Source organism: Accipiter gentilis, chromosome 5, assembly GCF_929443795.1.
Source record: "Accipiter gentilis chromosome 5, bAccGen1.1, whole genome shotgun sequence".
Lineage (NCBI taxonomy): Eukaryota > Metazoa > Chordata > Aves > Accipitriformes > Accipitridae > Astur > Astur gentilis.
The window spans coordinates 1479995-1504911 of record NC_064884.1 but is presented as its reverse complement, the minus strand read 5'-3'; the positions used below and the strand labels follow the sequence as shown (position 1 = coordinate 1504911).

The 24917-nt window shown below is 51.3% G+C and overlaps 1 protein-coding gene across 1 annotated transcript in view; it reads left to right on the top strand.

Annotated features, from left to right (window-relative positions):
- Positions 1 to 7019: 7019 nt before the first annotated feature.
- Positions 7020 to 24917, top strand: part of JAM3 (junctional adhesion molecule 3) — a 32330-nt gene continuing 14432 nt past the window's right edge. Inside the window, exon 1 of the mRNA XM_049801189.1 lies at positions 7020 to 7125. Coding sequence (XP_049657146.1) covers positions 7080 to 7125 — 46 coding nt within the window. The 5' untranslated portion in view covers positions 7020 to 7079. The remainder of the gene's footprint in view (positions 7126 to 24917) is intronic.

The window sequence follows — 24917 nt, the reverse complement described above, 5'->3', positions numbered from 1 at the left end:
TAAAAGCCACCAGAGCTGAGCACTGGTCCCCAGTCCTGCCATTCAGCTTATAACCCCAACAGCTCTTGGAAGCCAGGTCAAGCTTTGGGCACGGATGTGCGTCTTCCCCTCCACCTCCCCGAAGGCTCCAACACACCCCCCCCGGCAGAAGAGCACGGTATTTAGGTTGGCTACGTGGCTCTCCAAACAACAGGGCAGTTCCAGGCTAAAGCTCCCCGTGGTGCTGTTCGCAAGAAGCCCACGGGAGTGTCTGTTTAGGTAAAAGTATCGGATAAACTCCAGGCTGGGCAGGTTCCAGCGCTGAGCGCAGCCGACCACAACCTGGGCCAGCAGCTCGGCACCTGCGGGGTCCCCCCACTTGTGGGCTGCTGTCTGAGCTCCCCAAACCTGCATCTGGGGTCCTGGCAGGAACGTCACCGACACATCGGTGACAGGGCGCCGAGCACGCCTGGAAGGGACGCGGGCAATGCTTCATCGCATGGAGGAGTAGCACCAAGGGGGACAGACAGGCAAATAGAGGTGACGAGAGCTACAACGGGGTCGGGAAGCTGTCTATCCAAAACCCTGGGATGACAAGATTTCCCTGTGGCTTTAATCTGCACAGGGACACTTTCAGGAGAAGGAAAAACATTCCTTGGAAGACAACTAACACTAATGTATTGGGAGAGGGGTGGGGGATGCTGGGGAATTTGTCTGCCACACAAGGCCAGAGATGCTAGTACCAGGAGCGAGGGAGAGAAAGGCAAAGCAGGGAAAGGGGAAGAAAGATGCCAGGAGGATGGAGAAGAGAGGCATGGACCGGCAGGATTAGCAACGATAAACTCGCAGCTAAACTGGGCTTATGTCAGCATGTATTACCCGAGAGTGACAGGAATGATGGGCTTGCTCGTCTGCCATTTATAAGTGGCAAATTCTCCCTCCATCCTGTTTACTATGAATTAGCTGGCATATGTCTAATCGTCTTTGCAAGCGCAACTCAACTGGCAGAGATTAAGGCCCTGCTCCTCCTCCAAACCAAGCACTGCAATTCACTGCAAGGCAGGAGGACGGTGCTTTTACCCGCTGCTCAAGGACAGCGGGGAGGGAGGGTACGAAGGATGGCACCCAGCTACACAAAGCAAGCCCGCCCTGCCCTCGCAGGCCTCCAGAAACCCGAAGCCCTAACGCAGCCAGGCTTCGGACCAAGAAATCCCCGTTCCTACTAGCTGGCAAGGGAGCTCGGGGAGCTCACATCATGAGACAAGCCCTTCTCTCTGACTGCTTCAGATCTCAAGGCATGGGACGCCCGTCACCCAGTTAACTCGTCAGGTAGATGGGGATAAGGAAATAGCATTAGCAGGTGCCTGACAGATCAAGAAGAACCAAATTCTTGACTCCTTTCCAAGCAACCTACTGTACTTGAGCACAGTTGCCAATCCAGAGCCCGATGTAGTACTGATTTCCATGGGTGTCATCAAGAGACTTTAAAACCGGCTTTAGCTGGGGAACCTAGCGCTGTCTGCTGGAGACACGCAGAGGAGAGCCGGAATGGTGAAACCCAAGGCTCGTGATTAAACACTGGAGCCGTGCAATAGGCGTGTGCGTGGCGGGGGTGTTTGCATGGCTAACTGCTCGCCCCAGGGCATGTGTTGTTTGACGAGCAAGATGCTGCTTGGGTGGTGGGAGACCCTTGGCTGACACGCCGACTGCTAGTCAAGCATGTCAAAACAATCTTGGAGAGTTTGGAAAATTCAGCTCGCAGACAAGACTGCTCCACCACATCAGCGTGAGCCCTCAGAGCCAGAATAAACAGTCAATCAGGAAGAGAACGAGCAAAGGTGATTACAGGGGGATAGGTCTGCTGGGAGGCAGTGAGAGGCACTGCAAAAGCAGGCTGTTCGTACCTGCACAGGAAGGGTCTGAAGACCTGGCTGCCCTCTTGCCGTGATGCTGAGGAGCCAGAGCAGCTCCTCCAGCCGCAGGGTATCAGCAGCCCGAGTGTAAGATCAGGGCTGCGGGAGCCCCGAGCTTTGCAGGACATCCTCACTCTGCTTAAGCAAATATTTTTCCCTCTTTATCCCTGGCCTTCTTTCCAAAATAGAGATAAATTCAATAGAGCGTTAGCTCTAGCAGTTATTAGCTTGTTTGCAAACCAGCGCCTAGGTGGGACCGGGAGGGAGAGGAAGCATCCCCTTCCCACTGACAGTCAAACCTTGTTTCCACACCCCAGGCAGAAGAAAAGGGAGTAGCATCCATCTCCTCCACTCAGCCTTGGCCTGGGGGAAGCGGCACTTTGCTATTACCGGCGACGCGTCCGCTAGCGTTAAGACCCGAGCCGGGTCACCAGCCCGAGCGCCCAACCTGCCGCTCTGCGAGTCGGTGCCATCTCCCGGGCTCGCCTTGGCAAGGGAAGAGAGCAGTGTAACGTGATAATGACCAGCTGGCCTTGTAATCTGTAGCTCCAGTTTGCTGGGGGATGGGGCAGGAGAGAGAGGACTTGGCTGTGAACGGAGCTAAAGGAAATCTGCGGCACGATGCAGGCAGCCCGAGGGGTGCTCGCTGCCTAATGGGTCAGCCAGATGCTGTTTGTTCGTCGAGGGGAGAAAAGGGCTGCACGCACCAAATGCGTGCGACGGCTCCCTCGCGCCTCTGGGCTGCCGGTGGGATCACGGCTTCCTCCCCGGCTGCGGTTTGGGAGGATGCCGAGAGCCAGGTAGACAGCGATGCTTTGGGCAGCGTGGTGCTGGGAAGCCAGGGAGACCGGGTTCCTTGCTGGGGAACCTAGTTCAAGGCCATCTCTAATTAGTATCGCTCTCTTCTCCATCCCTGGACCAGCACAGGGTAAGTGAGCTCGACTCGGGGATCCCCGGGGACGGAGGCTCCTCCAGCTTAACGGTACAGCTTGGAAGCAGCTGCCGGCAGCTCTGAGCAGCCATAGGCAGCGGGCTGCAGGACGAGAAGGCAGCTGTGTCCATCCCTCGGGGGGGTTAGCTGGCTCCTCTATATAGCTCTTATCCCACCGCCCTGCTGCAGACAGACCCCCGAGGAATGCAAGCCTTCCCCCCTCCATCCCCGGTCTCTCTGCAAACGGGCTGCTGGGAGGTGAAGGGCAGCGTATTTATTTAGCAGGAAGGTTTCCATGCACGGCCAGTCCCCAGCGCTTACTGCCTGCCCTGCTGACCACAGACGTGAGAGCCCTTGTGCGCAAAATACCCAGAGAAAACTACCTCTAATTAGAGGGTGGCGTTAAAAATACCCATAGTCCATAAACAGAGGCAGGCAGACAGGGAAAAGGCGCATGCCAGTGTGACTGACGCCCCGGGAGGGAGACGAGATTAGGAGCGACTCAGCCTCACACATACAAATGATTCAAAATAGATGAGCATATGCCTGAGCGATGAACTAGGGAAAAATGATGGGACTGGTGTAGGAGTGGGGTCATGGCCTGTGACACCAGGGAATCAACAACTTGTCTAGACTACAGCAGACAAAAAAAGAGATGCTGTCTTAAGCTGGGAGTGAGAGGCACTGCAGCACGAGCGCATCCATAGGAAGCTGCCCTAGCAGCAGAAGCAGCGCAGGAGAGGGAGGGACGCAGGCCAGATCCCCGCATCTATTCCCAGAGCTGCTGAGAACGATCTTGGGTAAATGGCCTACCAGCAAAGAGCTTTGCGATCCTCCGATCAAAAGCGATATGTATAAATACGAGTGTCTTTTCATCTGCAGAGCCTAAAGTCACTCTAGAAACTCTCCAAGACAAGGCAGGACTTTGCTTCCAAACGTCCTACCCAGCTAGACCGAGAGGTCCTGTCCAGCCCCTACAAAAGGGAGACAGCCTCGTTCAGCCAGGGGCGGGATACAGCTCCACTTGAACGCGGTGGTGGCATCCCGCTCACCCGAGCTCTGGGGAGACTTTCCCTCTCCGATGGCCGATTCTGTCACCTACTACCGATGTCGCCTATGACCTTCCCCCTGCCGCACGCAAAGAGACGCTTCAGGTCGTCTAACAAAACCCTGTCTGCTGGCATTTGCCCCCTGAGCAAACACCGTGGCCCACAGCCCTCCTCTTAGGTGTGAAGAAGTTTTTCTTTAACGCTGACCAAAGCTGCTGTCCTCCCGCCGGGCCAGCGCAATCAGCTCCCGCACCCGAGAGCGGCCAAACTCTTGCAGCGGCGGAGGTGGCTGCCAGGACCTCCTTCTTCACAGGACGGCAGACCAGCCTGCCGCAATTACAGCTTCCAAGTTAAAGAGGTCTGGAGCGAACCTAACGGCTGGGAGAGGTCCAGATGGACAGCCCTGAGGACTCAGACAGGCTGCTCCTCCGCACGCAAGGTACGTCTCAGCTCACTGGCAGCGTCCTTGGAGCCCCGGTGCCTCAGATAATAACATTCCTGTCTGCCATGTGTATAGCTACTGAAAACTCATCGTGACAGGCACAGCCTGTTATTACAGGTTGGAGCAGCTTCTTCCCAGCAGGGCTTGAACCTCAGCTTGGGCCTCCAGGCACTACAAGCATCAAAAGGATATCCATTTTCTCTGAGCTGCTTTTGGCTGCCTTCAGATCCCAAACACTTGGTATACAACATGCTCCGTACAACCATTAGAAATCCCTAAGGTGGTTTTTTCCCCAGTTTAGTCCTCGGTCACGTTCCCTCCGTTCTCCAGCGTGCCAGGAGCGAGGTCCCAGTGCCTCATCCTGCACCTCTCCGCTGCCACCGCCGCTGCTTGCGCTTGGGCCGGGTCGCGCAGCTCTTTCTTCTCCACCACTCCCCACCGCAGGCCTTCGCTGGATCTCGGGAGGGCTCCTCGGCAGGACACGTGCTCCCTCCCTCTCATCCTGCAGATTCCTCTTCTTGTTTTGTGCACGGAGGGGAAGCTCTTCAGAGAACAAAGAAATCATAGGAAGAGGCAGGTTTATGCTGCCCCTCATCATGCCTGAATACGTCCCCACGCTCCACGGGGCTGCTCTTAGCGCATATTTTATTCTAGTTACTTGTTTCAACATTGAATAATGAAATGGGAGCTCCATTTGTGTGTGAAAATCAATGTTTTACACTGCAGCGCTTTGCCGTCTTGGTTTGATGGGCGCTACGGTTCTTGTATAAAATTTATTATGACTCCTTTTGCTTGTTGAGTTTCACGTTTCAAATGGCTCCTCAGTGGCGATGACAGATTAAAAAGCAGAACTTTGCTGTAATAAAACCATGGAAGCAGCATAAAGAGAAGAGCTGGCGCTAGCCGTATCTGCCTGAGATTGGCGATTGGCACGTGTGTCCCGTGCGAGGATGTATGTACGAGGTGATGTTCAAGGCTTCATGCCTTGGTGGTATCCGCTAAGGTCATATCTGCTTCGCCAGTTGACTTCAACCCCGGCCTCTGTCTGCATCGATTAGTCACGAACGTGCTCTCAATGCACGCCTAGGCTAAGCTCCAGCAGCCTGGAGAGGGAAATCGAGGCTTAGACGAGCTCCTCAGCACGGATCCAGCTCCCCCTCGAGTGGCCCAGATGGCTGGGGGAAGGCAGAGCACTGCAGCACCGTCCACCCGCCGCTCTCCCAGTACGGCCCTTCCCCAGTCGAGCGTGGCCAGGCTTAGCCTGGTTTCCAGGGGGGTTCCGTGGCCAGCGGTAGATGGAAATCCTACAGTGCAGGGTGCTGCAGACCATCGGCAGGTCTGTGTTTTACCTGGCCATGTAAACACAATTTAGGCGGCCAGAAGGAGCGCAGGAGCTCGGAAGCCTCCCATCCGTTCTTGTTTCCTCTTTCTCGGCTCCACTCTTCCCTGGCCAAGCCGCTGCTGGAAGTTAAAGAGGAACCCGTCACCTCAGTGATTACACTTTATGGCCGATTATACTCTAGGTCATCATATTTTACATCTCCTGTCATTTCAGTCCAAAGGGACTGTGTTAAAATGACTCCTTACTCAGCAGGGACCCAACCCAAAGACTGCTGGAGTCGGGTTTTAAGCCATATAGTCTTATTAGGTGGTTCCTTCCCCTTCATCCTCAGGGAAACGTCCCATCTGGCCATTAGAATTGATGAGAATCTCTGTATTAATTTCACCAGGCTCAGATCAGCCCCTTAAATCTACTCACTAGCATCCTGAGTTAGATTTGCTACATTATCAAGTTAAATACATTTTTACATCCCTTAATTTCTACCAGCTCTGCCGAGAACAGAGGAGAGCTCGGCTTTCATTCCGGCTGCTTGATCTTCACCAGGATCTTAATTACATCCCCATCACACGCTACTGACAGTTAGTGACGCATGAACCGGCATTAACCCAGGCTGACTCGCTGATTTGCAGGCGAGTGTCCGGTGCCAATAATTTTTGTTTCTCCCAGTTAATCAATGAAAAACGTCCCGGGACACTTCCGAGGACCGCACAGCATGCTCGGGATGCTCTCTGTGCAAAGCCACGTTTTGGGGCAGGACCGCTACATCAAGCCCGTGGCCACATCAGGAGGAGTTTGGTACAGCACGAGGATTCGGGGAAGCTCCTCCAGAGAAGCGCGCTCCTTTGCGTTTCTCGCTTCCTTTAAGTCGGTGGGAAGTTTAGAGTTAAAATGCACAGGTCAGGGTGAGACTTTGGGGGGGGATCAGAATTTGGGGGGAAACATTCTCACCAGGGAATCGCTCTCTTTAGGGGTTCTCATTAAATACGGGGGGACAACACCCACCCTCGAGCAACACTTGGGTGGGTTCGCATAACCAAAGCGCTGCCTTCCAGCTCGTTTCCACCTTTTGCTGGGCTGGAAGAACGTTTCCACTCTTCCCAGCTCCTCGCTCTCGGCGAGTTTCCCTCCGCGGACCCAAGGATTTTGGCCGAGCTCCTCTTCCCACCCGCCGCCTCCAGCAGCCGCAGGACCCCCCGCGGGGGTCGGTGTCCCCCCTATCCCTAAACTCCCCCCCCCGCCTCCGCGGTGCCAGGCGCCGGGATCCGCGCCTCCCCACCCGGTTTCCTCGGCGACGGGACGGCGGCGCCCCCACTCCCCCCCTTCCTCCCCTCCCTCCTCCTCCTCCTCCTCGTCCTCCTCCCGCCCCCGCCTCCCGGGCAGTGCGCAGGCTCGGCGCGGCGGGCTCGGCTCCGCACACCCCATCATGGCGCTGGGGCGGCCGGCGGTCCTCCTGCTCCTGCCCCTCTTCGGTGAGTCCCGGGTACCGGAGCCCTCTGCCATCCCCCCGAAGGCCGACTCTAGCCCGTCCCGTCCCGCCCAGACCCCCGGTTCCCCCGTCGGTGGGACCCTCCGCGGCCGCGTATTAGGGGGGGGGGAAAAAAAAAAAGAGGGATGCGGGGGAGGGTGGGAAGGATGGATGCGGTGCCCCGATGGAGATCCCGGGGAAGGGATGCGCTTGCCCCGGGGCTCGGTAAAGCGGGAGGAGCGAGGGGAAGGATGCGCTGCCTCCACCCTTGGTCCCGGGGTGGGGAGGGATGCGCTGCCCCGACCCCCGGGCGGTGGGGGGACGGGACGGGACGGGACACGGACATGCGGGGACGGGACGGTGCCAGCCCCGCAGCAAGGAGTCGCCGGCTTCCCCGCTGGGAGGAGGGTGCTGAAGTTGGGGGGTGGGTGGGGGGTGGAGAAGAAACACGGCCGAAAAGCCCAGGTCAGCAAGGAGCGGGTCCAGGGATGAGGGTGCCAGGAATGTGCAGCCTCGGCAGGCGGGCAGGGCGGACACTAGTGCCTATTCAAGACCCGGCACAGGCGCCTATTGTTCCGGGGGGCCCCGCATGAATGTTCGCAGTTTTAATTGCAAAAACATTTGCTAATTCCGCTCAGGAATGAATTTGGGCTCATTTGTTGTCTGGCTATTAATAGTTGGGGGAAGGGGGGGGGGGGGGGGGAACAGCAGCCGGTGGGCTCGCATCGCCCTCCTCCCCCTCTCCGTTTGCCCAGACGGCAGAAGGAGAAAATGGGATGGAGCGGGGTTAGGGTGACAACCAGCAACCGATTACTAAAATACACGGGGCTGCGTACGCGCCGGCAGACACAAATAACTGTTTTGGGTCAACTCAAGGCTGAAGCGTATTGAAATATTTCAGGCAGTTTACCCAAGGACAAAACAAATCTCCAATGACTCCAAATAACTCGCAGAGCCTCTCGGGCCTCCAATAAAGTGCACTATTTACCAAAAAAGTGAGCGGAGGGGTGAGAAGACAACTCTGATGCTCATCCGCAATGAGGAGATGGTTGGCACGCGCTCCAGGGTCTGTTGTTCGCTTGCTTTACTGTGGTTTGTAGCAGAAACAGTTTCAGCGGGAGAAATTGGGAGGGCCTGATCCTGGAGCGTCGCAGAGTCCTCCGGGTGCTAACCCTGGATTCGGATGCTCCCTTTGAATGAGAAAAATGACAGACTTACTTAACACAACTTTTCCTTACAGTTGGGCCGCGAGGCAGAGAGGTCCCCCATTTCCTTCCTCTGTTACGGGAGCAGTGCCTAAGTGTCCCTCCCGTTGAATCTGGCCTAAAAGATAGCAAGACTCACAGCGAACTACAGATACTTCCACGTTTCTTTAGACAGACAAATGTTGCTAAAAACAGCCAAACAGCGCTAGTTTCACACCTCTGCCTGAGAACGTTTCTCTGGTGAGTAAACCAAGTGGTAACAGGGTTTGCTCTCCATTTAAATACAATGGTTTATGGCCAAATCGAAGTGCCTCGTCCTGTACTGATTTCCAGCTCTTTTCAAATTTGAGGTCATGAGCCCCAGAGAGCGGGCAGAAGCCAGGTAGGTTGAGAATAAAAAAGTTTGTTCCGCTATGCTTGACTTTACGTATGGGGGGGGGCATCCCGCTAAGTTAAGGTTACGCTGTCAGCAGTACATAAAATTAAACATGTGCTGAAGCGTGCGGAGTTGGTGCTGGCTAGGGAGATAGGAGTGGGACCAGAAGGATGCAGTTGATGCCAACCGACTACTTGGGGAGGGGGGGGGGGGGAAAAAAAGGCACAAAAGGAAGCTGACAAAGGTAACACGATACTGAGATCCCGAGCTGCAAAACTCTGACCTGTACGCTTTAGACTATAGGGTGCTGCTTAGACTATAAGCGCTGCGGAGCAGGGATTGCCTCCTCCTGCAGTGTTAGTGCCAGAACGGACCCTGCTCTTGATCGTGGCCTTAAAACTTTGCCACGAAACAGGAGCCAGTGAAGCATGGAGCATTCAGTGCATACCCAGCTCTAGGCACTAAAAGCATCTAAAGATTCTGCACATCAGAGAAATGCCATGCTCATAATTATACTAGCGGAAGTTACTGGCATCAGTGTTGGAAAGTGGAGCTTTACAGTTGACATCAATGTTATGTCCCACCTTGAGGTCTCTGTTGCAAGCTTCCCCGTGGAAATGGGCATTTGGGTTTTGAGGATTTCACATACTGGACTGAGGGCAGAGCTGTGGGAGACCTTCCTAAAAGTCTCAAGTATTTCCTGTTGAAAATAAAACATGTTGATACCTTTTAGTCCTTGATGGGGAGATACAGCAAGTCCCTGGCACATTTCAGTTTTAAAGCTCAATATATTCAAATCTCCCTTTGATTTAATTCTGGGGTTTTGGTAATAGGTTGGATTTTGCAAAAGGCTTTTCAAAATCTACGGAGTAGAAGTTCTCATTTCCTTTTTTTTTTTTTTTTTTTTTTTTTTTTTTTAATATATGAAGTCCATCTGTCCCAGCCACCAACAACTGTTCCGAGTCAGCTGTCAGTGCCAAAAATCACTCGGTGGAAATGTTGTTAGCTCTGTTGGAGTTATGATAAGTTGTTTGTTGGTATTTTCTGATGGGAAGTATTTGCAGTATTGCTTTCTTTTCAACAGGCAGTAAAAAATCGGGACAAACAGCTTTGAGAGCCATGCCAAAATCAGACGCTTAATAACATCTTCAAAAAAATTCTTAGGAAGGGCTTGGTGTTCCTATTTGGGTAAGCAGTATCTGGCATCACCACCAAAGAGTGGTTGGATGCACATCTACTTTACAGCTGTTGACAAAGAACGTGACACACCAGCACATTCTCTCTTGCTCTGAATACTTCTGAGAATTACTTGGTTACTGAAGCACAAGTAGATTCAGAGAGTAAAATGTGTTTTCTTTAGTGAGGAGAAAGAGCTGTGGACTGAGATGTTGCTCTGACGGTGAACTTAGGTTCTTATACCGACCTGTTTGTTTTCCTTGTACAAGTTGAATTCTGGGTCTCCTGGCCCGCTGCAGCTGTTTTTCAATTATCTGTCCACGCACCGAGGATTTGCACCAGGAACACGGGGTGAGCTGCCAAAAATCACCTAAACAAGTAAATAAAGCGGAATGAGCTTCTGCATTTAGCTTCACAGATAAGGACAAAAGCTGCTCCACATAACGGCTGTGGGTGGGCCTGCTTTCTGAGGCTCCTGCCAGTTTGCCCCTAACTTTAGCCATCTCCAAAGGCTAAAACATTGGTTAGCCCCCACTTGCTCCTGCTTTCCTTGCAGCTGACTTGGATTATTATTTAAGTTTCTCTTGCAAATTGCGCTCGCTGCTTTATCGTCCTTTGCGATGAGCCTTTGTGTGTTGAAGCAGAACTGGCCTCCCAGTTGTATATTTAGAGCTAATGCTTCACAGTTGATTGCATCAAGCCCTGATGATCCGGAGAAGGTTCGTGAACTCCTTACAGAGCAGGCCTGAAGTGGTGGGAGGGAGTTAGCGAGGGGAAAGATTTCCACAGACCAACGGGATCCTGAGTCCTCAAGAGTCCTCTTCTGCAAAACAAGAAGTGTGTATTGCTAACGTGCCCCTCAACAAGATTAAACAACTGCTCTATGCGTAAAAGCTGGTGGCCTGCTTTGAAACTGCTGTTTATATCAAGAGAGATGAATTCAAGATATAAAATTAATTAGGATAATTACATTCTCAATCTGGCTTCTCTATCAACTGAAATATGAACTGCACCATCTTCTTCCAATTGATAAGGGCTGTTTGCCTTCCCTCTGAACCCCTAGGGAGTATCATGTTTTTACGAGACACAGGATCAAAACCAAATTCAACCACTAAACATCAGTTCCAGGTAGTGGCGGGGTAAGGGTGTGTGCCATGCAACAAAACCCATTCCTTTGCTGAGTCAGGACACGGCCTAAGAACCACTTAATAGCTTTAATTGCACTAATGAACGTTCTGGACACAGTCTTAATTTTCACCCAAAGGGGCTGGATTGGCGTTTGGGTGCAGTTCTGTCAATAGCTGTGCTTGGGGCAGAGGAAATACCTGCTGGGTTGCAGTTCTCAAAACTCCCATGCTGGCAAGGAGAGTTTTCAGTTTCGGAAAAATAAACAGTAATAGAAAAACAGGACTTTTTCTGGCTGGAAAGCTCAGGTCCCTTCAGAGTGTTAACACCCTCAGTATTGACTTGAGCTTAGAGCTATTGTTTGGAGAGTTTAATTCTTTTTTCTAGAGACTTACCAGCAAAAGAGTACATCTGTGGGGAACAGGACAGCAAGGCACTCCGTCGACTTTGGTCTTAAGGACAACCAACTCCTCACAAACTTGTGCTTCTCATTTTAGATAAGTGGAGGTCAAGCAGGCTTCCTCAGGGGATAAATGTTGAGGGAGGTGTATATTAAAGATGTTTCCTGCACAAGAATGGCCAGCTGAGGTTCTGTTACCACTTCTTCCTCAGCAGTCGCTAACTTTGATTGCCTTGCTGCATTTCATACTGTAAGAAAGCTTTGTGTGACTCCTGTGCAGAAGTTCAGCTGTCTAACACACAGCTTGGAAGTGCAAAACCAAGACAGCTGCATAATTGAGCTGGTGCCCAGTTCTTATTAGAGCAGCGTCCTAAGCCAGGCCTTCCAATTTCTTAGAAAAATCACTAATATGCAAGAAGCGAGGTCTAGAGAGGGTGTTCCTCTGCAGTTCTTAAGTGTCTTGTCAAAGCTTTTTCTCTGCTGCGTTGGGTATTGAAGGAAATCGCTTTCGGTGCATGTTCCAAACCAGACACCTGGCAGAGAAAAGAGCAGCCGATGCAGAAGCAAAATTTATAAATGGGAGTTGGCAAAAAAAAAACCCCAAACCCAAACCCAAAAACCCAAAACCCAACCCAAAATCTCTGCAATTTCCTCTGGTCCTGAGAGCACAGTTGGGTAGGATTCCCATGAACTCACCTGCAAGCTGCTGAGAGTTGTCAAATGGGAGTCCAGTCAACACTGGGCTGGTATTAACTAATTAAAAAGAAAACCAGCCACATACATGCTGTAACCTGGCAGCCCACAGGTACTTGAGATAAGCTCGAAAAATTAATGGGAATTGTTCTGTCGTGCAAGAATCACTTGTCAGTATAAATAATATGATGTATTGGGTTATGTAGTGCCCCTTGTGGGATGGAGCACAGGGCTTAACACCGCATCAGTTACAAGGGGAAATGAAGGTTTCAGCGCAGCAATAGATGAAGTAGATGAAATTAAATTGTGTTCAGATAATGCTTGAGGTTTTCTTTTCTTTTTTTTTTTTTTTTTTTAAATCACAAATCCCAGGGATTTCAGAGTTAAAGCCAGAACACACTCTAACCTATTCCCATCAACGTACCTGATTATTACAACACAAATGTAAGATCAGTGGGTTTTTAAAGAGTCCTCTTAATTCATTTGGGCCCAGCTGCCTTATTTGGAGACACTGAACTTTAAAACTGCAATGTACCAGGGACGTAGTATATCTTTGGCATGCGGCTAAAAGGTAGCAGTGGACAATGTTCAGCAGTATTTCAAGATTTTTTAATCACGCTATTAAAAATGTATTTTGGTGGACTAGGTAAGATTTTCTGCTGAGCTGGAGAAATCCACTGAAATCTAAGGGGATTTGTTCCCATTACGAGGCTGTGTTTCGAACGCCTATGGCCTCTTCTGAAAATCCCTGCCTTAATAAACTCTGGGGCAATTCCTTATATAAGTGGCCAGCATTTTACAGGTAGGATGTAAATTGGGGCACTCTGTTTTAGACTCTGTTTTGGAGGGTGGAAGTATAATACTTCTAAAATTCAGGTCCATTGAAAGCGTCTGACTTCCCTGCTCACTCCCCCACCTAAGACACCTAATTCACTTGCCATTTTTGACAGTCTTGTCCGGTATGTCTCAAGATGTATAACCACGAAGTCCTTCAATGGTTGCTGAAGGAGCCCATAATATTCTACGTATCCAAAGTAAGCTAGAATTTTTGTTTCATTAGCAATAAGGAAAAAGACTGGCAAACAATGTCATGGAAGAGAGCTGTTCTGAGAAACCAAGCTTACCTTTTAACAGAGCCAGTAGTGAGTGCTCTGCCTAGCATTCCTGCTTTTTATTCCCAGTGGAAAGGTTCCTGCCACTTCGCATCTCTCCAGGGTGGCTGCGTGCTCTCTCGGACCTGCTTGAGTGGAGTCAGTTACACAGCTGAGGACTTAATGATTTTTTTCTGCACGTCAATGTACAAGGCTCTGCTTGATCTTTTAGGGCGAGATCAGCCATGGAGACGTTTTTTTTTTTTTTTTTTTTTGCTAGGATGTTACCCTTGGAAAACAAAGGCCTTGATAGATGTTGTAGCTTTTACCTGCGTTACAGTAGCATGTATGGCTTCTGTTCACAGATCAGCGTCTGACTTTGCTAGGTGCTCTCAGAAAGAAAGAAAAAACTCAGTATCCCAATTTGTGTCCTCACTCAGTGAAAGCTACCCAAAAGACTAATTCATCGGGCTACCATATAGATGAGGAGCATTCCTTAGAGTATTGGATGATAATGGCTGCGTGAGCAGCCCTTGAATCACAGCAGTGGAAAGAACCGAGCGTCCAAAGGCAAGGCAGCGTCTACCACATACCCCGAGGGTCCATTAAGGAGATTGCTGCCTGCTAATGGACTTCCTCCTGAGGCGCTCTGGCTGCTAACACTCTCTTGAATGATTTCCGAGAGCTTACACACTTAACGGCAGGGAAGGTGTTGCGAAGTCCTGCAGTTCTTGCTGCTTCTGTAAAATAGCTTTTATCCCCTCAAAGGATCTTATCAACGGCTATTTTTAATACCCACTTAAATCTTTGCTTTAATCTTTTTCTTCTGCATCGATCTCTGCAAAAGCCCGAAGATAAATATTTCTTTATACCCACCATGTTGTTTGGGGTTAGTTATTTTTAGAGCCTGGAAAACATCCCTTCTGTAGTAGCGAGGTCCTGAGCATCAGTTACATACCTTAGAAAGGGAAGTCCCAGCTCTCTGAACAACAGTGACTTGTACCTCTGGACGGGCCCTGACTTCCCCGGCCAGTGGGACTCCCCCGTCCTTGGAAGAGTGGGTTGGTTTTGTGGAGGTGTTTAGATACCAACAACCAAGGTGGAAGGAGTAATACACAGCTCCCTGTTAGTGTGAACGATCTGTGCTTTGCTGACAGGACTGGATACACGTGCTATGAAACGAGTTAGCTTCAACCGCCATGGATCTCCTTGTTGATCTAGGAGCTCCTACGGCAGAGGCGGTACTGGTTTGTTTCCCTCTTTGGTCTTAGCTACTCCGCTGGGATTGCGTGTAGTGTACATCCATGGGGCTGGTCTGATTTCTCAGGGAGCAAGGAGGCAACGGCTTATCTCGTTTCTTGTGCATGAACAAATAGCTAATAATGGCTACAGCTTGGTTAGTGCTGATGGAGTCGCCTTTGAACTGGCGATCTGGAGATGAAAGGCAGAGTGCCTTCTAATCGCCTCCTGAGTCTGCCTCATGGGTCAAGCAGAACTGGCTGTTTGAGTTGGTAAGCATCCTCACGTATCTGGTGTTTTCCCTTCGTTTTGGCCAGTTTTCAACACCCCATAAATAACAGGGCAGCGTGAAGCTCTGCTTGCCAAAGCTGCCTTGTGCGTGCTGGAGGGGAGGTTAAACCAGGTACTAACTTCTCTCTTCTTCCATCAGAAATCCTCTGGTGGGCCTGGCCGACACACAGCTGTCCTCATCCACAGGCACTACATGCTCTCCCACGCAACAGGCCAGGATAAGCCCTTTGATGCCTGCGTTTGGGCTGGCAGCAGCTTCTAAGGCACTCTGGTCCTCCCCCCCCCCCCCCCCCCCATCTCCCAGTTGGCAACTGCGCCTTGAGTTCTCCAAGTCAACAGCTGAGCTGCGAGCAGGGCTGATAAGTCTGCAGTGCTGGATCGCTGGGGCTTTGCCAGAGATCCCAGTTCATTTGCGGTGCTCTGTGAGCATGGGAGGACTCGGGGGCTTTTTCCCGACATCGCGCCGAGGCGTGCTCGTCGCCCGCCGGCAGCCCGCTGTTGGTCAACAATAGTGATTGTTCTCCTTGCCCGGGGAGGCTCCTGGTGTTCTGCTGGAGGCTCCTTCATCGTCCTCTTTCTGCAAATATTTGGAACAGATCCTGTTTGGCTGTTCCGACGGTTTGACTCAGCTGGTAAATGACAAAGGCAAGCTGGACCCAGGTTCACCGTGATAACAAGTAGCTCTACGAAGAGGGGAGACGAGGGTCAAATTCCGAGATGAGGCAGCAGGTTCTGTGGGAGAGACCCAGAGGACGTGCGGTGACCCGGCCTCAACTGTTAGAGCCGGAGCTGGGTTGCATGCAGCAGTTCTGCCTGCAGCGTGTAAGGGGATCCCTAACCTTCTTGGCTGTAACGCTGCACAGTCTCGAGGCGAGCGTGTTTTTGGAGCTTCTTGTGGTCTACTGACAAACATGTCATAATTCTGGCTGCTTAAATATTTCCCGAGAGCTTTTCAATTCCTGGCTTATCCTCGGTCACTTCTGAGACACACATGCCGTACGTCTCACATCTGTCACTCAGCTTCATGGATGCGAGGCAAAGTCTTTCTTTGCTACAAAGGCTGCCTTCCCTTCCCTCTTTTCCTCACTCCCTGGTTTCCTTTTCCTATCGTGTCCCTCACTGAGAAGCAGTAGCTCCTTTAAAGAAATGCGAGGGAACCCATTTGCAGAATTTACAGCTGCTTCCCGAGGCATGAGTGTCCTCCTCTTTAACAGCAAGCTGTTAAGCATGTTCTTAAGTGGGAAGATAAGTGGTGTTACGATCCTTTCATCTTCTGGCTCAGAGCAGGCTGGAGATAACTGATAAGGGGATGACAGCAAGGAAGATGCATAGGCACCTTTGGATTTAATTCCTACTTTGCAAGGCAGTCTTTAAAGCACATCTCTGGTGGGAACACAGGCTGGTAAAATAAAGCTGGTCCTTCCTTTCTCAGCATATGTTTTTTCCTCATGTCTCTGAGGCAGATCCTCTGTCTGTGCCAGCAGAGCCGGTGCAGAGTGAGCTAGGTTCTCCATTTCAGAAACCTCCTTCTGGTGCTGACATTCGAGGGACTTGGCTTGAGTTGCCTCTAGACACTGTTTCGGCTGGTGATTTCATTTCCGCGTTTCTTTTTTTACAGCGGTCCTTTGCGGGTTTGAGCTGTACTTTAAACAGGGCTGCGTTTGGAGTATGGGAGTAGCAGTCTTGCACGTGATGGGCAAAGATGCATTCCTCTGCGAGGGTCTGTAAGAGAGCACACATCAGCGACAGCTTCACGTGGGTGGGAGTCTTCGGACCACTCTGGAACAGACTGTGCATTCAGTTCCAGGATTCCTGGTTTAGTCCCTCGTCTGCTGGCTGAAACAGGTGGCAAGCACATGCCTGTAAGGGTCTTTACTGGGGGTGGTCTTCAAGGCCAGCCGTATCCAGCCCACATTCCAGCTGAGTACCTCATCTTCTGGCCTGGCTGGCTCTGGGCCATCCAGCCCAGAGGTTCCTAACCATGGTACACACTCTGCTCGTCGAAAACAAACCACTTGAAAGTACCGCGTCTGCGGCCCCAGCCTGTGCCAGCCTGCTGCATTTTCCTCCGAGGAAACGGGGAAAAAGCGGTTGGGGCAGAATGTGTCAAAAGCTCAGTAACGCCTCCGAGGCACGCACGCTGCCTGGTGCAGCGGAGAGCTCATCCCACATGCCCGTGAGAGGACACAGCACCTTGCACAACTCTAGTCCGCAGCGGGAGAGGCTGCCTCCACCGCAGTAGGTACCGCAGTCTCTGTTGGTAGCAGCGGCAGCTGCACAGATGAAGTTGGCGAGGTGCTCTAGGCCTAGGAACATAGTTAAAAAGTTGAGCTATTTGAGTCACGGGGCTCAAATTTGAGCTATTTGAGGCTGGTTGAGCCTTTGGCAGGGTGTCGGCACAGTCTGCAAGCAAGCGTCATCCAGAGGAGACGATGCCTATGGGAAGACCGCATCCAGGTGCTGCTTCAAAGGAGCCCTAGCTAGCGCCAGGCTGTTTCCAAGTGCCTTCTTCTGCCTCTACTGTTGCATTAAACAGAGATTTCTGCTCTCAGTGCTCTGCATGCTCTATGTGGTGGCAAGCCTTTTACAGATGAGGCTACACGCCTTCCCGTAGCAAACCCCCGTCTATCTGCCTGGCGAGCCTCCCCTCTGCTTTATCTGGGGAGGTGCTGAGCGGTGCTGGCTTTTTCCACCCTAGAGCTCTTGCATCCCACCCCAAAGTGTGAACTGAGGCTGCAGCCTCCCTCTCAAATCGGCCCCCGGTGCCTCTGCACCTCGCTGTTACTCAGCACTTCTCGCTGACAGGGAATTAAGTAGGATTTCTAGGTCATTGTGGGCCTGTCAGGAGGAATCCGTCTTCTGTAGACCTCATTATCAAGGCTCTTTCTGCAATGCCAGACTTCAGAACAATTGCTGCCTGGTTCCCTAAACACTGACTAATGAGACAGAGCTGTTAGCAGCAGTTTGCTAAATAAAGGCTGTTTCTGCCGGAGACAGAATAAAGCCAGACTGGATTTTCTTAGCTGTCTCTTACACAGAAGGTATTTCAAAGGACCCTTATTAAAATAATGAGCTAGATGTTGCTCTTGTGGTGGCTGCATAGGGTCAGTGCTTGATGTTAGTGCCAGGTGCTTCCCCAAAGCAGTGACTTCAAGCAACTTGTGCTCAAGTGACCTAAAAACCTCACCAGCTCCCTTGGTTTCAGTGTATCTTGAGCATTTACCTGTGCTCCTGTGACTTTGTCCTGCTCTGATAGTGACTTGCTGCCTCACGGTGGACAGGCTGCTTGTAGCTGTCGGTGACCTCCGTTGCCTTGGGTGCCATAGGAAGATATTCTTTGATCTCTGGGTTGTAGCAAAGCTTGCTCAGCATTCACGTGCATGGCTTTGGCAAGGCAAGGGATCGATCACCTGAGCAGGTGGGACAAGCGGGACTGCTGGGAGGAGAGCCTTGTATGGCTGCTTTTGAAAGGAGCTGGAGGTTTGTAGATCGCTGATAGGAGACAGGTGAGACTTCTCCTTATTCCTGGATGCCGAGGAGAAAGGACGTAGCCCCCACTTGAGTAGCCTGAGGCCAGGTAACTTCTGTTGATGTTCCTGTAATGAGAATTTTCATCCTACCTCTCTTCCTGTTGTCAGAAGGGCCTGGATTAGAGATGAACTCCAAAGCAGGGTGGGATGGGTCTGACCGCCTCTAGCTGGAGCAGGTACAGGAGAGCTGGGGATTATTACTTGGCCAGTTTGCAGGTTTCTTTGAAGTGGTGCTTTGATGTGGCAATGGGAGTCCATGGAAGGTAAATGGTGTCTAGGCAGGTTTTTCTCACTCTCTGTTGTTGTCTCTGAAGCAGCAGAAACGGTGCCAAACAGGCTGAACGGCTCCAGGATGCGAGAAGCAGAGCTATTTCTAGAAAGATGGAACAATGGTTCTTCGGGAGAATCCGAGCCGGCTCTCGCTGAACCCTTGTCAAACCTCCTGCAGGCGGAACTGCTCCTCTCTGTGCCCCGTGCGCTGCCTGGATCAGTTAATTGCAGCTAGATGCTATTAAGGGCGAGCAAGGGGCAGTCCAAGAGGTGGCCGCTGTGTTTCCAGGTGAGCTGGCGTGGCAGAGAGATACAGGAGAGGTCCATCAATCAGTGCTCTGGTCAGCAGGGTTAGGAATCGAGGACATCAGTCCATTTTGGCAGCATTCGGAGAGGGATCCGGCTGGCTCCAGCGGCAGTGTGCTGAGAAAAGACGTCCTCAGTTTGGCTCGCTGGATGCTGCCAGGACTTGCCCAGCAGAGCTGGCCTGCATGCCCAGTAACAACTGTAGCCAGTGGTTCAGCTACACTGGGAGGGAAAGAAAAGGCAGGCCATGGTCTAAAGAGACTTGTCGCTGGCTGGCAAGCTGTGCTGTCAATGCTGTCTTGGCTCTGATATGCCATCTCCCCCAGGCTGTTTGGGAGGGGAAGTGGAGACTGCCTTCAAATGCCTATTGTCTGTCCTTCAGCTGGGAGCAGAGCCAGCAGAGAGCGGCTCTGGCAGCATCCGATACAGGGGGCAGATGTTAGGGGAAACATACTCATCCGTAAAACGCCGTTGCTGGGATTTTCAAAGGAGCCGCAAAGGTTAAGCGCCCATGTGTTGGAACGCGTACGTGAAGGTCAACAGAGAAATCCTGGGCTCCTGGGATTCCTGCCGGGCTTGGGGGAGCTTTCCGAAGGTAGCTCTCGTCCACGGGGACAAGCCCTTGTGCAGCATCTGTGGGTTGTCCAGGTGACTGCTGTTCTCGGCCCCATTTGTCTCGGCATAGCTGGGCAGAAGGGCAGAGCCACGCAGTGCCAGGTTTGATCTCTCGCGGGGGCCTTCAGAGGCGCGCAACTGAGTTCAGCCTGGCCCCGCTCTCCGGTAGCCCGCTGCCAACTTCTGCAAGCAGGCGCTGAAAGCGGAGTATTGCCTGACCCTGCCTGTCCTCTCCCTTCACCCCTGCCAAAGCAGGGCTCGGCCACGGGTTTCAAGCAGAGCTGGAAACTTGGCACCGAGGCAAGGAGCAGAAAAGAGCCCAGCTTGCTCTTCTGCGTCTGGGTTGGCTTCTGTACTGCTGTGGGGAGTACAAATATGTTCCCAATCTGTTTGCTTCACTGACGTGACTCCAAGACACACAGGCAACAGATACGCTGACCAAGAAGGGGCCATTGTTAGAGGGACCTTCTTGACTGAGGCTCCGCTGTAGCCAACCGACCGCTGCCGCTCTCCGGCGCTGGGCTGCGGCCTTACCCGTGCTTCGTTCACAGCATCCAGAGCGCTTGATCCTCCCGGGTCCCCCAGCTTTAACTGCACATTAGCGCAGACAAGCCAGGGGTTCATCGCTGTTTGACTCAGTTGATCCATCCACGTGCCCTGATCCGGCCTTTTGATTTACATGCTCATCTCTGGCAGGCAGGTAAATCAACCTGTAGATAAAAGAAGTTACGAGCGTTGCTTCCCTGTGAACCGCCCCAGACGTTCGCTGACACATTGCTAATTGCACATAGGCAGACAGCAGGCAGGCGGTTTGCTCTGGGCTGGAGGCTGAGCAGCGAGGAGCCAGGGGAAGGGAGTGATGGATGGATGGACAGGTTAGCATTTTGGCTAAGGAGGAATCAGGGCCCCAAGAAGACCAGAGAAGAGGAAGGGAGTTACCTCATTGGTTTCCAGCAGCCAAGGCAGGGTTGTCTTCTGAGAGGTTATTTCCTTAAGCTTTATCCAGTCCGATTTTAGTTGTGACTTTTATGAACAATAAAGGCTTCCACGGTTTCCCTTGGAGGAACTGGAATGAATCCAAATAGATTTTAGTGCTGAGAAGCAGATCCTGTTATTAATGTCAGCCTAATCATTTCTCTCTCCTTCCCACCTTTTTTGCCATTCAGACTCCTAAAAAGCCTGCAGGCGGTTATCAAGTCCAGTCCACCCTCTTGCTTCTGAAACTGCAGACCAGATTGCCGCCTCCCCTGGCTTTTAGGGTCTGTGAGAGCATTTAATGTGCCTGCACCAGGCTGGCGGGGGGATCGTCCCCCGTGCCTCAGGAGGGACCTGGCGGTGCGACACGTATACCCCAAAGCCGGCAGGACAATGGAACAGAGCTGAGCTGAACTGGGGACCAGCACACGCTGCCTCTCTGGGAAAAGGGCCTCTGACCAGGACTCAACTGGGAGCATTCAGCTGAGAAAATTCTCTGCTAAAAATAGCAGCAGGAGATGTTTAAGGAGCAAAACAAGTCAGGGTCTGGAGAAGTTAGTTCCCAGATATGTGGCTAATTCAGCTCCCCCGGGACAAGTAATCTTTTAACCCCTCCGTGCTAAGGCTCGTTTCTGCTCTGCTAAACAAGCTTGCCTTCGTCAGGAATCCAGGTTGGGGCAAGCCAGAATGGCTTTCGTCCTCCCTCTTTGCTCTGATACAGCATTCCTTTCCTCACTCTTCCCCCGCTCATTTATGCTAGCATCTTCCTAATAGTGCTCTGTGTCAAGCTCTCCATCTTTATCTGTGTGTGACTTCATTTGGGCTCCCTCTAATTCCCGATGTATTTCCTGAGAAAATAATCTCTGCTGAACCCTGCAGCGCAACTCCCTCTGCAGGTTTGCAGCCTATGCTGAGGCTGATGTTAACAAGGTAAGTCTTTTCAGATCTGTTTGCATGATTCGGGGCTGCCCCTACGAATGATATTCCCTCAACTCACATGTCTTCAGCCTGCACATGGCTGGAGCAGCTTTCTACTGAATGCCTTTTTCCCTTGTAGATCTGCATCCTTTGTTCTGACAGATTCACCGTAAAGCTTCAAAAGCCGCCTTGCAGAAGACGGCCCCACCTCTCCAGCGTGGAATGACGGCAGTAGTTTCACAGGCTCTTGGTCGCAGGCTCATAGGCAGATGTGAATGTTCCCTTGGTGCCTCCAGTCAGTCTCTTGCAGCGTTCATTTGTACACGTTTCGTGCAACGCATTAGCTAGACAATTGTGTTTTATACCCGAGGCTAGAATTATACACGCGAAAAAGACAAAAATGATACTGTAAAATCGGAAAAAATGTTCTTAAAAAGGGAGCTGTTTTCAGCCTTGTCATAAATGATTTCTCTGCGTGCTTGCTCACGCCCTCTCCTGTTCCCTTCTCTAGCCTACTCTCAGCTCTTGGCTCTGATGACTACTACTGTCTTCCCAACTCCCATTTTCCACAGGAAGATGACATGGTTGGTCTCTGATAAGCAGAACTTCGGATCTGTGTTTTGTTGGTCAAGCTATAGGCTGGAGGAGAACGGAGGATCAAGAGATTAGAGTCACAGACAGAGGAATAGAGGATTATAGGCTAAAACCCTGCGAGTCTCTGTATTGATGGTTGGGACACAGCCAGACGCTAAAGAGTATTGCAAAGCCTGGTGCTGATAGCATATCCGCTTATTTCCTGTCTTTGCATTTCAGGCAGCTTTTGATATATATGTCCTCATCAAAAGCCAGGGTCAGGCAGGTACCGAGCATCCTAGCTCCCGTCGAAGTCAAATACCTGCTGAGATCAAGTCTGTGCCTTGGCTGGCGCTCAGCCTGGAAAATGTCACTTTGGCTTGTGGGATTCTCAGCAATCCTTGAGTCAAATTCCCACACAAGACAAAAATAAAGGAGCTCGCCCCTTTTCCCGTTACAGTTCATTCTGTCTCCCTGATCCTGGCCCTAGATCCCTGCCATGTCTCACCGACTTGACTCGGCCCTGGAGACTTCCCTTAGCATCCATCTGCTGCGATGAGAGCCCTGCTGGGAGGAAGGGAGAGGACAGGAGGAAGACCATCGCCCCTGGCTCTTATCACAGTTATCTGCTGGTTACCTCCCACTTTGCACTAATTTGGTATCAGCATCTGCCACTTTGGGGAGGAAAGGGACTTGCTGAAGTGAGAAGTAACGTAGGATGTGCCTGTGTGGCAATTCTTGGGGCTGGCTAGGGAAACAATGGAAGGCAAGTGGGAATAGGCAGGAAGGGTTGGTTTCAGATCTGCCCTGTGCAAATATTCCCCCTTCCCTTCAGTGCTCACCATTTTCGTTCCTGGCCTTTGCTTTTGCTTTTTTGTAAGGCACTCTCATCCAGTAAACAGATCATGGAATGGTATATCCACTGCTGGCTGAGGTGGTGTGTTCCTTACTCTTCCTGTGACTTCCCATTCCTCAGTTTTTTTCCTCCAGTGAACTGGAACTGTACATCCTTACTGAATCGCAGGAGACATTGAATTTGAAGGGATGAGGCTGAACTGATAAATGTGCAGCATTTTAACAGATGAAAACAATCAGGGGGAAGCACCGCATGTGAGAACCTCAGCAGACACCCAGAGGTCCAGCCAGTTGTATTCCTTGGGTTTTCGTGCCCAAAAGCAGAGGTGGGGATGAGCTGACCTCCTGAGATCCCCTCGTGTCCCATTTTCTGTGAATGCACTGATTTTCATGGTCCGTATTGGCTGTGAGCCAGACCAGTTTGGAGATGTAATTATGCTGTCCATTTGTTAATGAAAATGGCGAGAACAGCGCTCTGTACAATGTGACTGTTTTGATATATTCCTAGCCAAGTGATCTGTAATTGTTTCCTTGTTGCCTTATTTCTCTTCTGGCTTTTGCCAAAGACTTGGTGCAGACATAATTAGAAGCTCTCCTGCCTAATGGCCTTCCCTCAGAGCCACACAGAAAGGCCACCTGCCCCTGGTTTTTCCTCCTGGAGCGTCAGCGGAACGTTGCAAGCCCAAAGCATCTGTGGTAGGGGCTTGACCTCAGAGGACAGTAGCCAGGCAAAATAAACGATCTGGGCAGGACTTAATTCCCTGGTTAGTGGTATCTAATGCAATGCAGAAGCTTGTTCCCTGTTTCTGACCCTGTTCCCCGTTGCTTACCCAAGGAAAAATGAGGCTTTCAGTTCAGCCTCACGTTCCTTTCTTGGGAAGGGAGAAGCAATTCAGGAATGCAAGGTCTGGTAATAGCCCTTTCTATGCACGGCTTTCCTATTCATGTTACCTTTCTGTTCCCTCTCCATTACCCTTCATCCCAGATTTTGAGGGGGCAAATTCTAACTCTTTCCATCTTTTCTTTGAGCTGAAGGTGGCCCGAAATATATTACAGAAAGAGAGGCAATCTGACATGCTGGAAACTCTCTAGCCCTTGCTGCTTCCATCTTAAACTCTTTTCAGTATTAGGTATTAGTCATCCACCCAAAGCATTGCTTCCTTCCCATCTTGCACGTACATTCAGTGCTTTCCAGGAGAAGAGCCAGAAACCGGGGTGTGAGCTTGGGAAAACAGGAGAGCTAGGACCAGATCATGTGCAGATTAAGGTGTTGGGCAAGGCACGTACAGCCACATCTGCAAAGCATTAAATGCCCATCTTCCCCTTGAGGTCAACAGCATTTGGATACCTTTGTGGAGCCGGCTCTTGGTCTCTCGAGCCGTGTCTGTTCTGATGGGTGAAAAGCTATTTCAATAAAATGGGCTAAGCGTGCTAGGCCCTTCAACCTGGGAGCTTTCTCTCCAGGTTGCCAGCCGTTGGCTCAGCTCTGGCTCTCTCCTAAACCATCTGTGCTCCCTTAGGGAGAGCAGAGCATGAGAACCTGCTAGTGGACGTGGTCCAAGCTCAACATGTCCAGCCAAGAGCTCAGACTTACGCTAAGACTGTGAATAAGCTTGAACTCCTCCTGTTCAGGCAGCGCTGGAGCATGGCTCATGATGCCTTCTCCTAGCAAGGACCTAAGGATTTGCAAAGTGGGTGGCGTGCAAATCTGATCTGAGAATAGGCTGTCTCACATTTCTGAAGGCGCAGATATGCCGGGCCTTAATATCTCATCTCTAAACACGCTGCAATGCCATGAGCAAAATGGCAACCAAAGATTGCAAAATTCTTACCTCCAGAAACCCTTGTCAGATGGATATTTGAGGCAGCGTGTCTGCAGCTGCATCCCAACGTGATGAAACCAAACTTTGGGAAACCATCAGAAAGCGGTGTGCGGTCTTCACCAGGCAACACCTACGCTGCCCTCCCTGCATGGGAGAGAGGAGGAATGTTTGTCTGTGGAAGGAGGCTGCTTTACAGAGAGGCTTTTGTCTTAAGAGGGCTCCGTATCTCCTTGATAGCAACCTGTTTCGCTACAGAGTGTGGGTGTGGAGGCTCTGTGTATACCCATGGCTTTGCAGTCTCATTAGAAGGTAGAACAGTAAATCCTCCTGCCCAA